This window comes from Stomoxys calcitrans, chromosome 2, assembly GCF_963082655.1.
Source record: "Stomoxys calcitrans chromosome 2, idStoCalc2.1, whole genome shotgun sequence".
Classification (NCBI taxonomy): Eukaryota; Metazoa; Arthropoda; class Insecta; order Diptera; family Muscidae; genus Stomoxys; species Stomoxys calcitrans.
Window position 1 is genome coordinate 161,822,356 of NC_081553.1, and position 12,796 is coordinate 161,835,151.

Sequence of the window (12,796 nt, forward strand, 5' to 3'; positions counted from 1 at the left end):
AGCATGCATACACTATTGCATAATGGAAGCCACTGCCATTACATACATACTTTTCCATTCCAAAAAGAAAAGGAGTCTTCATTATTTCTTTTTTTGATTTTTTTAAAAAATGTTTGCTTATATTTGATAAAGTTTAACATTGGTATTCACAAAACTTAATGTAGCTATGAAATAGGTTTATTTGACAGATTTCCTCTATAGAACTGTTAAATAAACGTATTTTAAGGCAACAATAAGTTTTGTGAATACGGCCGTAAACATAGACATTGTATTGTATAATGGTATTTAATGTTGAGCAATTTATCTGGTGTTGGGACAAGTGATTTTTCATAATTGTATTATAGTTTATGTAGTTAATATAATAAACGGTTGTATTTATATTTGTATGCAAATATAATTCATATTCTCTATGGATTATTTATAAATTATTATGCATATCTCCCCATTAAGTGAATATTTATGCTAATGTAAAAATTTTGATTTCATTACTTAATATCTATGGCACTATACATCATTTTATTAAAAACCACACACGCGTATTCTGCGACTGCAAATCAATGAATAAATATTGTTGCCACAACTTATGGATGATGATCGAATGCAAATATGCCTACAATTCACTCAATTTCATTCCAAATGCAAAAAAAAAAAAATGGAATTGCCGCTTGGTAATTTCTGCATCCATGCGAAATTGTGCAACCCACGATGCAATTTATCTGGCCGCAATCGATGATATTGTAAATATTCATAAAAAAACCCCCCAATGGCATCGACGCAAAAATGCTTACGCTTCTGTAAACGCCACCATTGTAATCGCACTTCTCGCCAACTTCTATGGCGATTTATGCCTTTTATCGACATCATCAATGCCATCAAAACAAATGAACAACCAACAACCATTTCGTTGAATACTAATCTAAAAGAACATCGTCCATATGTACAAAATCGTGATTTATCAGTTCTGCCGCGTTCGGAGAGTACTTCAGAATTCTTACCTATGGAGCAGAAAGAAGTGGAGTATTTCTTTGCATCCGATGCCTCAGCTGTCATTGAGCACACAAATCGTGTCATCTATTTGGAGGTAAGTAAAGTAGCAAGCATCCCATTTTCAGCTGCATGACTCGGACAACAACAGATTACGTGACTTTGGGAAAAATATTGATGGGCATGAGTGACACTTTGGGGACACTCACCATTAACGTGGCCTAATTTTTTTTACCCAGAAATGTCTTTAAGTGCTGTCTATCCCTTAAACTTTGGCATTTTGGGTCACACAAGCAATTTATTTGGCATAACATACATAGGCAAATTAAGATTTCACAATCAAACGATTAATGGTTCTATCTCCAAGTTAATGACAAGAGTGCCAGTTTACCTGATATAACGATGCATACGTTCATACATGGAAAATGATGGCTGAGCATTTTTGTGCTCCCATGAAGATCGACCTAACACCTCATTTTGATAATGACCTTTTGCCAAGCTACTTTTTATTTCTAGGAAGGCTAGGAATCTCTGTTTATAGTCTCATATACAGTTTAATCTTTTCAACTTTATTGTATTTGCCAAGTGCTGATATTGCCTATCAAATAAAATTTATTCGTTGTTAGAAAATGCCCATAAACATCTGGTGCACCCGCATTAAATTGGAACGAATTATTAGGGTGTTTAATGTTAACATTCCGTACTCATGATTGATACTTAACATTTTATGAGTAGAGTTTTAAAGAAACAATACAGAATATGGTATTATCAGAGAATGATGTCTGCTAGAAATGTTTTCTTGCTAACAATACTATAAACGTTTGCATGAGGGAATAAAAAAAAATGATTTTTATTCAAATATGATAGTAGTTGGTTGTACGACGCACAAAACCATTTATAGGAGGGTTGCCTTTTATATTTCGGGATAAGAGAACACAAAAACAAATATTATTCATTGATAATAAAGGGTGATTTTTTTGAGATTAGGATTTTCATGCATTAGTATTTGACAGATCACGTGGGATTTCAGACATGGTGTCAAAGAGAAAGATGCTCAGTATGCTTTGACATTTCATCATGAATAGACTTACTAACGAGCAACGCTTGCAAATCATTTTCAGTGAATGGGCCCTAGAAAAGTTGGCAGAAAATCCGCTTTTTTATCGACAAATTTTGTTCAGCGATGAGGCTCATTTCTGGTTGAATGGCTACGTAAATAAGCAAAATTGCCGCATTTGGAGTGAAGAGCAACCAGAAGCCGTTCAAGAACTGCCCATGCATCCCGAAAAATGCACTGTTTGGTGTGGTTTGTACGCTGGGGGAATCATTGGACCGTATTTTTTCAAAGATGCTGTTGGACGCAACGTTACGGTGAATGAACACATTTCGAACCGAACACTGATTTTGGTAATAAAATTCAATGATTTGCAAGCGTTGCTCGTTAGTAAGTCTATTCATGATGAAATGTCAAAGCATACTGAGCATCTTTCTCTTTGACACCATGTCTGAAATCCCACGTGATCTGTCAAATACTAATGCATGAAAATCCTATCCTCAAAAAAATCACCCTTTAGCTTTATTGTTTTTCAAAAGATTCCCCATTAAGATCTATACACTTTTTCATGCGTTTGAACTAATTGTCGAAGTACTTTTGACACTGTGATTGAAGTATCGCCAAAACATGCATTCTGAACGTATCAACCGCTTCTTCAGATGTCAAAAAACGTTGACCTCTCATTTTATTTTTTACGTTCGGAAATAAAAAGAAGTAATTCAGTGCGAAGTCTGAACTATACGGCGGATGACTCATCAGTTATTTTCTGTTTTTGGAGCATTTTTTTCGACCAATCGATACGAGCCTTTTTTTGGGCGATTGACAAATTGTGTGGGATCTAACACGAAAATTTTTTTTTGAAATATTGAATGTATGCTGGTCCCACTAAAGCCTAGGGTTGTCTCAATCTCACGTTAGGTCCCATGACGATCTTCCAATATCAGTTGGCGCACAGCATCAATGGTTTCTGGAACAACCTTCACGAATTTCGGATGATTTTGGACGACCTTATTGTAATTCGTCTTGGAGTGAACTACGACCTCGGTTGAATTCACCATACCATCGATAGACACTGGTCATTGGTGGAGCTTCATCTCCAAAAATTGAACAACTCATCGATGCACTGTTGTTGAATTAATTCGCGTTGAAAGTTGTAAACAAGTAAAATGGCGTTGAGTTCGGCCGGGCCGAACTTTGGATACCCACCACCTCGGGTAAATATGTAAAACACCTTTCGTCAAAATCCGGTGAAAAATGCAGCTATATCGAAATATGTTCCGATTGGGACCAAATACTAATAAGTACAAGTCATTGTTCAATTGTGTATAACAAAATATTGATCTTTTTAGTAGCTATGTATATCTAAAAATAAACCGATATACAGCGGTCAAAAAAAGTATTCATCATTAGCAAAATTGATAATAAATTCACTTATTTTGGGTAATTGAAGAAAATTTAAAGTAAACAAATAATGCAGTTTTATGCAATAGTTTATTTTTCGTAATATGTTTTAAAATAAATTCAAAAAATAAATTTAATTAGCGCAAAAAATGCAATTTTATATAATAACACCAAAAACAGAACAAAAAAAGTATTCATCATTGATGTGCTATCATCAAAGTCAAATTCAAATATTATTTGGGAATCCCCCTTTTCTGTTTTATTTAGTAAAGGAGGCTTTGCCCTTGACAGCAAATATTTAATTTCATTGAAAATATAGTTTTTGTCAAAATGGGTCGTAAGCAAAACGAGGTTTCTGATGAGGTAAAAGTTTTGATAATAAAGCACCACAGGAATGGTTTAACTCAAAAAACTATCAGTGAAATATTAAATAGACCACGATCTACTATACAATCCATCATCTGAAAGTGGACAGAAACGAAAACTGTTGACAATAAACCAAGATCTGGTCGACCAAAAGCACTTTCAGTTGGAGATGTGCGTTGGCTAGTGCGGCAAGTTCAGAAAACTCCGAAGACAAATGCGACCATTCTTCGTAAAAACACTATGGAATATTTAGGGAAGGAAGTTACTACACAAACAATTCGAAATACACTCAAAAGACATAGTTACAGAGGAAGAACTGCACGTAAGAAGCCCTTTATAAATAAAATAAACCGAGTGAAAAGGCTAAACTTCGCAAAAATGTATGTAAAACAGCCCGAATCATTTTGGAAAACAATCATTTTTGCAGACGAGAGCAAGTTTAATCTTTTTGGGTGCGATGGAAAGGTCATAGTGTACAGAAAACCAAATACAGAGCTTGAAGAACGAAACACAGTTGCTACTGTAAAACATGGTGGAGGTGGTTTAATGGTTTGGGGGTGTATGGCGGCTTCAGGAGCGGGAAATCTTGAAATTATTAATGGAGTAATGGATCATAAGTATTACATTGACATTTTAAAGAGGAATTTAAAAGATAGTGCTGTAAAACTTGGGCTTGGTAATAACTTTCAATATTATCAAGATAATGACCCCAAACATTCTGCTTTAAATACCAAGATGTGGATGCTGTATAACTGCCCCAAAGTCATTAAAACTCCTCCTCAAAGTCCCGACTTGAACCCAATTGAACATCTTTGGGAACATCTCGAACGCAAATTGAGAACGCGCAATTTTTCGAGCAAGAGTCAACTGCAACTGGTGATAATGGAGGAATGGACTAATATAGACCAAAATATAACCGCTAAATTAGTCCAATCGATGTCAAACCGTTTAAAAGAAGTTATAAGACGCGGTGGTCGAATAACAAAGTATTAATTTTTTTAAATTATGTTATTTATTTTTTTGTTTTTTTGCAATGATGAATACTTTTTTTGTTTAATTTTTTGTGTTCAGCTGTAAAATGGCCCTTTTTGTTCCAATAAATACTATTTTTTTCTTTAAAAACAATGAAATTGTGTACATATATATCACACAAGCACTACTGCATCATTAGTTTAATATGTTTTTATTCCAATTGTCTTTTGTAGACTTATTAAAAAAAAAACATTGAATGATGAATACTTTTTTTGACCGCTGTACGACACGGATGTCGAAAAGCCTATAATAAGTCACTGTGTCCAATTTCAGTGAAATCGGATTATAGATGCGCGTTTTATGGGGCCAAGACTTTAAATCGAGATATCGGTGTATATGGCAGCTATATCCAAATCTGGACCGATTTGGGCCAAATTACAGAAAAATGTCGAAGAGCCTATCACAACTCACTGTCCCAATTTTTGGCGAAATCGGACAAAATGCGTCTTTTATGGCCCTAAAACCTTAATTCGAGAGATCGGAGTATATGACAGCTATATCCAAATATCGAACGATCTGAGTTAAATTTCAGAAAAATGTCGAAGAGCCTATCACAACTCACTGTCCCAATTTTCGGCGAAAAAACCTTAAATCGAGAGATCGGTCTGGGCCAAATTAAAGCAGGATGGCGAAAGGCCTAACACAACTCACTGTTTCAAATTTCGGCGACATCGGACAATAAATGCGAATTTCAAGTTCCCAAAACCTTAAATCGAGGGATCGGTTTTTATGGCAGCTATATACAAATCTGGACCGATCTGTGCCATATTGCAGAAGTATGTTCGGCGACATCGGACAATAAATGCGCCCTTTATGGGTCCAAAACCTTAAATCGAGAGATCGGTCTATATGGCAGCTATATCCAAATCTGAACCGATCTGGGCCAAATTAACTCAACTCACTGTCCCAATTTTCAGGAAAATCGGATAATAATTGTGGCTTTTATGGGCCTAAAACCTTAAATAGGCGGATCGGTCTATATGGGAGCTATATCAAGATATAGTCCGATATAGCCCATCATCGAACTTAACCTGCTTATGGACAAAAAAGGAATCTGTGCAAAATTTCAGCTCAATATCTCTTTTTCTTAAAGACTGTAGCGTGATTTCAACAGACAGACGGCTGGACATGGCTGGATCGTCTTAGATTTTTACGCTGATCAAGAATATATACTTTATAGGGTCGTAAATGGATATTTCGATGTGTCGTCTTTTAAGTTACTTTAAACAAATAGCGCTCGTATGTCATAACATTCTGAGTACGTATGACCTCAAAAATGTCAAGCTTTAGGATTGAACTGTCAGTTGGCAGATTGCAACACATGGTTGTCCAATCGCGAAATATAAAAGGCAACCCTCGTATATCATCATTGTTTGTAATGCCTTGAGTTATCAAATTTGTGTGTTATATATGATAGTAGTTGGTTGTACAAGACACAAAACCATTTTTATATCATTATTGTTGTGGCTTGAGTTCTCAAATTTTAAAGTTTCAACCGTAACCAGGTAAAGTTTCAGTCATACATTCAATATTTTGGAAAGTATCTGGAAAAAAATATTTTGGGTTTAAGTAAAAATAATTATTCTATTAGTTATGTTGCCCATTACGGTTTGATCATTGATTTCATATATTTTTTATTAATTATTTTCAATATATGTACATGTGGATATGCAGAGAGTTGTGTGACTTACTGATTGATTCTTCAATATCCTGGCAAAATGGTTATATTAAGCAAACATTAGGCCATTCTCGAAATATAGAAACCGGATAGGCCAGGTGCTTATAAATGCGTACTATAGTGCAAACCTAACAATGGTGCAAAAATTCTTCATGAAAATTCATATATTCGGGCGCAAAACAAAAAGTACAGCAGGTTGGCATTGTAATATAGTCTTGGGTATAGCATTGATATGCAGTTCTAATTCTGGTTAAAGGCTGGTACGCAGCTCTAACGAAATTTTCGTTGCCATAACGTGGATTTAACATTTAACTCCACACTAACTGGGTCCAGCCATATAAGCAAGACTATATATAAGATATATGGAATGCTACGAAACCTATGGGCATTCCGTCGTTCTACACCATTCGCATGCTCCTTGCAAAATACTACCTTATACCTACCCCTCTTTCTGGCTGCGACGTTCTTTTCTAACTGTGATTTTTAGGATAGTTACAAACTAAATGTTGCTTTTAGTTATGCCTCAAATAATATCACTGAAAGACAATAGCATTACAACATATAACGGTTTGCACTGCAAATATTACTAAAACTATCTTAACACTAGAAGCTTCATCTAGCTTCACAAAATAATTCAAAATCCGAAATTTGGAGAAGCAATTCTTCATATCCACTACTCTCAGGAATAATCGTCCCTCCAACGTTCAACGCATAAGCAATATTTATTATCAGCCTGTTTCACTCAGTTGAGTGACAAGCTATGAGAAAGAAAAGTACTCATTCGCTCTCCGAGTGAGTATGGGTATCACTATCGAATATTTAATTATTCGCACGACCTTAGGTTTCGTGAGTGAAAGAAAATGTGGCCAGATCTTCAGTTTAAAAAAAAACGTACATTTGGCAAAGAAAATCGCTAAAACACGTAAAAACGGAAAAGTAGTCTTTAAAGCAGTTGACACAATATAGAAAACAAGTAAGAGCGTGCTAAGTTCGGCCGAATCTTATATACCCTCCACCATGGATCACATTTGTCGAGTTCTTTACGCGGTATCTCTTTTTAGGCAAACCAAAAATAATGAATTAGAACTGTTATGCCATTGGAGCTATATTAAGTTATAGTCCTATTCGGACCAAAAATGAATTGAATGCTATACATTGTGTAATATTTCAGTCCATTCGGATAAGAATTGCGCCTTGAAGGGGCTTAAGAAGCAAAATCGGGAGATCGGTTTATATGGGGGCTGTAACAAGCTATTGATCGATTCAGACCATATTAGACACGTATGTTGAAGGTCATGATAGAAGCCATTGTACAAAATTTCTGCCAAATCGGATGAGAATTGCATCCTCTAGAGGCTCAAGTCAAGATCCCACATCGTTTTATATGGCAGCTATATCAGGTTATGTTCCGATTTATGCCATACTAAACACAGTTGTTGAAAGTCATAACAAAACACCCCATTCAAAATTTCAGCCAAATCGTATGAGAAATGCGCGCTCTATTGGCTCAAGAAGTCAAGATCCAAGATCGGTTCATATGGCAGATTATGGACCGATTTGAACAACACCAACAACCAACACCACGTGCAAAATTACAGCCAAATCGGATAAAAATTTCGCCCTCTAAAAGCTGAAGCAATCAAGACCCAAGATCGGTTTATGTGGCAGCAAAATCAAGTTATGAACCGATTTCAACAATACTTGGCACAGTTGTTGGAAGTGATACCAAAACACCACGTGCTAAATTTCAATCGGACGAGAATTGTGTCCTCTAGATACTCAAGAAATCAAGACCAAGATCGGTTTATATGACAGCCATATCAAAACATGGACCGATTTGTCTCATTTACGATACTAGTAAAAGCTTGCTCAATTCGGCCGGGTCGAATCTTGGGAACCCACCAGCATGGATTCACCCAAAAATTTATACAAAATAAATTAAGTTGAATTGCATGACATTCTTATACCCACTACCAAAGGATGGGGGTATATTCATTTTGTCATTCCGTTTGCAATACATTGAAATACCCATTTTCGATCCTATAAAGTATATATATATTCTTGATCAGTGAAAGACGTCTGTTGAAATCACGCTTCAGTCTTTAAAAATTGAGATATTGAGCTGGAATTTTGCACGTATTCTTATAGACCGGTCCGCCGATTTAGGGTCTTAGGCCCATAAAAGCCACATTTATTATCCGATTTTGCTGAAATTTAGGTCAGTGAGTTGTGTTAGGCCCTTCGATATCCTTCTTTAATTTGGCCTAGATTGGTCCAGATTTGAATATAGCTGTTATATAGACCTATCTCTCGATTTAAGGTTTTAGGCCCATAAAATGCGACAGCGAGTTAAGTTAAGCCCCTTGACATGCTTCTGCAATATGGCACAGATCGGTCCAGTTCTGGATATAACTGCCATATAGACCGATCTCTCGATTTAAGGTTTTGGTCCCATAAAAGGCACATTTATTGTCCAATTTGGGACAGGGAGTTGTGTTAGGCTCTTCGACGTCCTTCTTCAATTTGGCCTAGATCCGTCCAGGTTTAAATATATCTGCCATATAGACCTATCTCTCGATTTGGCGTTTTGGGCCCATAATAGGCGCATTTATTCTCCGATTTCCCCGACATTTGGAACAGTGAGTTGTTTTAGGCTCTTCGACATTTTTCTGAAACTTGCCCCAAATTTAGATTTGGATATAGCTGCCACATAGACCAATATTTTGATTTAAAGTCTTGGCCCCATAAAAGACGCATTTATTATTCGATTTCACTGAAATTGAACATAGTGACGTGTACTTATAAGTATTTGGTCTAAATCGGAACATATTTCGATATAGCTTCTATGGGGCATAAAGTATGCATTTTTCACCGGATTTGGACGAAATGTGGTTTACATATATACCGGAGGTGGTGGGTATCCAAAGTTCGGCCCGGCCGAACTAAACGCCTTTTTACTTGTTCTACATACCAAACTTCTGTCAAAACAGAAGCACCGAACAAAGATGATCGAGAAACCGGTTTTCATGGAAGCTATATCAGGTTATAGAGTGATTTGGACCGTACTAGGAACAGTTATTGAAAGTCATAACAAAGCACTACATGCTCAATTTCAGCCAAATCGGATAAAAATTGCGGCTTGTAAGGGCTCAAGAAATCAAAGCGGGATATCGGTTTGTATAAGAGCTATTTCAGTTTATAAACCGATTTTAACCGTACTTGGCACTGTTATTGGAAGTCATAACAGAACACTTTACTTGCAAAATTTCAAACAAAAATTGAGGCTTCCAGGGGCCCAAGAAGTCAAATCGGTTTATATGGGAGCTACATCAGGATATAAATCGATTCGGACCGTACTTAAAACAGTTGCTGGAAATCATAACGGAACACCTCTTTCAAAATTTAAGCCAAACGGACAAAAACTGCGGCTTCCAGGGGCTCAAAAATTCGAGTCGGGAGATCGGTTTTTATGGGAGCCATATCTAAATCTGAACCGATATGACCCATTTGCAATCCCCAACGACCTATATCAATACCAAATATCTTCGCAACATTTCGAGCGGCTAGCTTTACGCGTTCGACCTCTATCGTGATTTCGACAGACGGACGGAAGGATAATAAATTGTTCACATGCTACTTTTTCTTAGCTCGATTTTGAACGGTATTTATATTCAAATAAGCTCCCTTCAATATGTATTTCAAATTTCATCAAAACATGTTCAGATTTTTTTATTGCATTAGCTCTTAAAACCCAATGTGGAAGTGAGTGCATTTAACACTTGACTTCTTAGAATTTACACCAATACACCCATAGTGAGACTCGATTAAAGAAGCAAATTGTACGTCTTCTTTTGCATTGCCACTCACCTGATTAGTAGATTTTCAGTTTCCTATTGCAACGTCAGCTGTTTGTCTGATAGCGTGCGGGTGAATGGAAGCAATTAACTTGAAACAGACTGTATATCTTTTAGAAAACATTATTAAAAACGTTTCAAACAAGTTTGGTATTTTAATCAAATTTTATTTTAAATACATTTTATTTATGTTTTAATTTTTTAAAATATTATGTCGATTTGGTTAAATGTAGTATGTAGACTCGGTGGTGTAGCCGACTATATAATAAGTCGGCTCATCCCGACTTTTGTCTTTTTTACTGTTTTTACCGAACGACCACTGACTTTCGGCGATGACTGAATATCTAAACTTTCCTTCCTTAATAACATTTTAATAACTCTTAATATTTTTTTAGGATGATGACGTCGCTGCCGTTCGCGATGGCTGTTTGAGCATTCATCGCTTAAAGAAATCCACTGACGATCCCCATGCTCGTGAAATTATCACTCTGAAAATGGAAATCCAACAAATCATGAAAGGCAACTATGACTACTTCATGTTAAAGGAAATCTTCGAACAACCCGAGTCTGTGGTCAATACAATGCGTGGCCGCGTTCGTTTTGATACGAACTCTATTGTTTTGGGCGGCATCAAGGACTACATTCCAGAAATAAAACGCTGTCGGCGTCTGATGTTGATCGGATGTGGTACTTCGTACCATAGCGCTGTTGCAACTCGCCAGCTTCTGGAGGAACTAACCGAACTGCCTGTTATGATTGAATTGGCTTCAGATTTCCTCGATCGTAATACCCCGATTTTCCGCGATGACGTCTGTTTTTTTATTTCACAGTCAGGTGAAACTGCCGACACATTGATGGCCTTGCGTTATTGCAAGCAACGTGGTGCTCTCATTGTCGGTATCACCAATACAGTTGGCAGCAGTATCTGTCGTGAATCTCACTGTGGTGTTCACATCAATGCCGGTCCTGAAATTGGTGTGGCCTCCACAAAAGCCTATACATCTCAATTTATCTCATTGGTAATGTTTGCTCTGGTAATGTCTGAGGATCGTTTGTCCCTGCAGCAAAGACGTTTGGAAATTATTCAAGCACTCTCTAAACTGGAACATCAGATTCGTGAGGTGCTTAAACTTGATTCGCAAGTGCAGGAACTGGCTAAAGATCTTTATCAGCATAAATCGCTTTTGATTATGGGTCGCGGCTATAACTTCGCCACTTGTATGGAAGGTGCCTTGGTAAGTGCGAGTTGTTTAGTTGTTTACAAGACTTCCTCAACAACACGATAACGCTATCCCTTTTTCTACAGAAAGTTAAGGAATTGACCTACATGCACAGTGAAGGCATCATGGCTGGAGAATTGAAGCATGGTCCCCTAGCACTTGTTGATGACTCTATGCCCGTTCTCATGATCGTTCTACGTGATCCTGTCTATGTGAAATGCATGAACGCCTTGCAACAAGTCACATCCCGTAAAGGCTGTCCCATACTTATATGTGAGGAAGGTGATGAGGAAACCAAATCATTCAGTTCCCGCAGCTTAGAAATTCCTCGCACAGTTGACTGTCTCCAAGGAATTCTTACCGTTATTCCTATGCAACTGCTCTCCTACCACATTGCTGTTCTTCGTGGCTGTGACGTCGATTGCCCGCGCAATCTGGCTAAATCTGTGACTGTTGAATAGAATCAGCCAGCAGCTTAGCAGAGAGAAAAATTTTACTATATGAACGCGTTAGACTGTTGATATAAATCTATTCGTTTTTAAGTGTGTGTACTCTTATTGTATAGACGCTTTGTGCAATTACTGAATACCAATGGGCTAAGTGAGTCCAAATGAATTTTACATTTTTCGGTTATACTCAACTTACATCATCAAATCTTTTTCTAAAGTGTATTAGACGATAAAATTAAAATGTATATATCTATTTCGTTCAATATATGTATGTATGTAAAAAAGGCCTGCGTATTGAATATGTTATTGTGGAGTTGTGCCAATGATGCGTAAGTATATTTCGTAAAGAAGGATACAAAATCTTTAAAAGAATTTGATAAGGGCATAGGGTAAGCCGGCTCGGAACTAATAAAATCTGTAAAATATAAAATGTCATAACTTCGGAGTGGTAAAAATTTAAAAACCAAGCTCAGAAGATGTTTTGGACTTATTACACCTCAAAAAGAAAAGTTTTTGAACCTTAGATTAGGTTGAATGGGTAGCCCACCATAGGTGAGTTCTCTCGGAGGCCAGTTTGGCCCATTGTGAAGAAAGAAAGGGAAAATGTAAGTCCTCGGACTAAATCCAAGGGTTATACACAAATGAAAAAGAAACGGGAGGAATAGAGAATCAAAGCGGGAGAATATAGAATCGGAACCATTCCGATCCGTCAAACAAATGTCAGAGGACCTCCCAGATATACATTCGCAAGTTCATCC

At 36.9% G+C, this 12,796-nt stretch overlaps 1 protein-coding gene across 11 annotated transcripts in view; it reads left to right on the forward strand.

The window, feature by feature from the left end:
- The window catches only part of LOC106089583 (glutamine--fructose-6-phosphate aminotransferase [isomerizing] 2), a 626,017-nt gene extending 613,720 nt beyond the window's left edge, over positions 1–12,297 (forward strand). For 4 of the 11 annotated variants that reach the window (XM_059362834.1, XM_059362832.1, XM_013255466.2 and 1 more), the window contains 3 exons: positions 924–1,081; positions 10,765–11,604; positions 11,676–12,297. In XM_059362834.1, coding sequence (XP_059218817.1) covers positions 924–1,081; positions 10,765–11,604; positions 11,676–12,050 — 1,373 coding nt within the window. In that variant the 3' untranslated portion in view covers positions 12,051–12,297. The remainder of the gene's footprint in view (positions 1–923; positions 1,082–10,764; positions 11,605–11,675) is intronic. The other 7 variants (XM_013255467.2, XM_013255469.2, XM_013255471.2 and 4 more) reach the window with 3 other exon arrangements.
- The last annotated feature ends 499 nt before the right edge of the window (positions 12,298–12,796 follow it).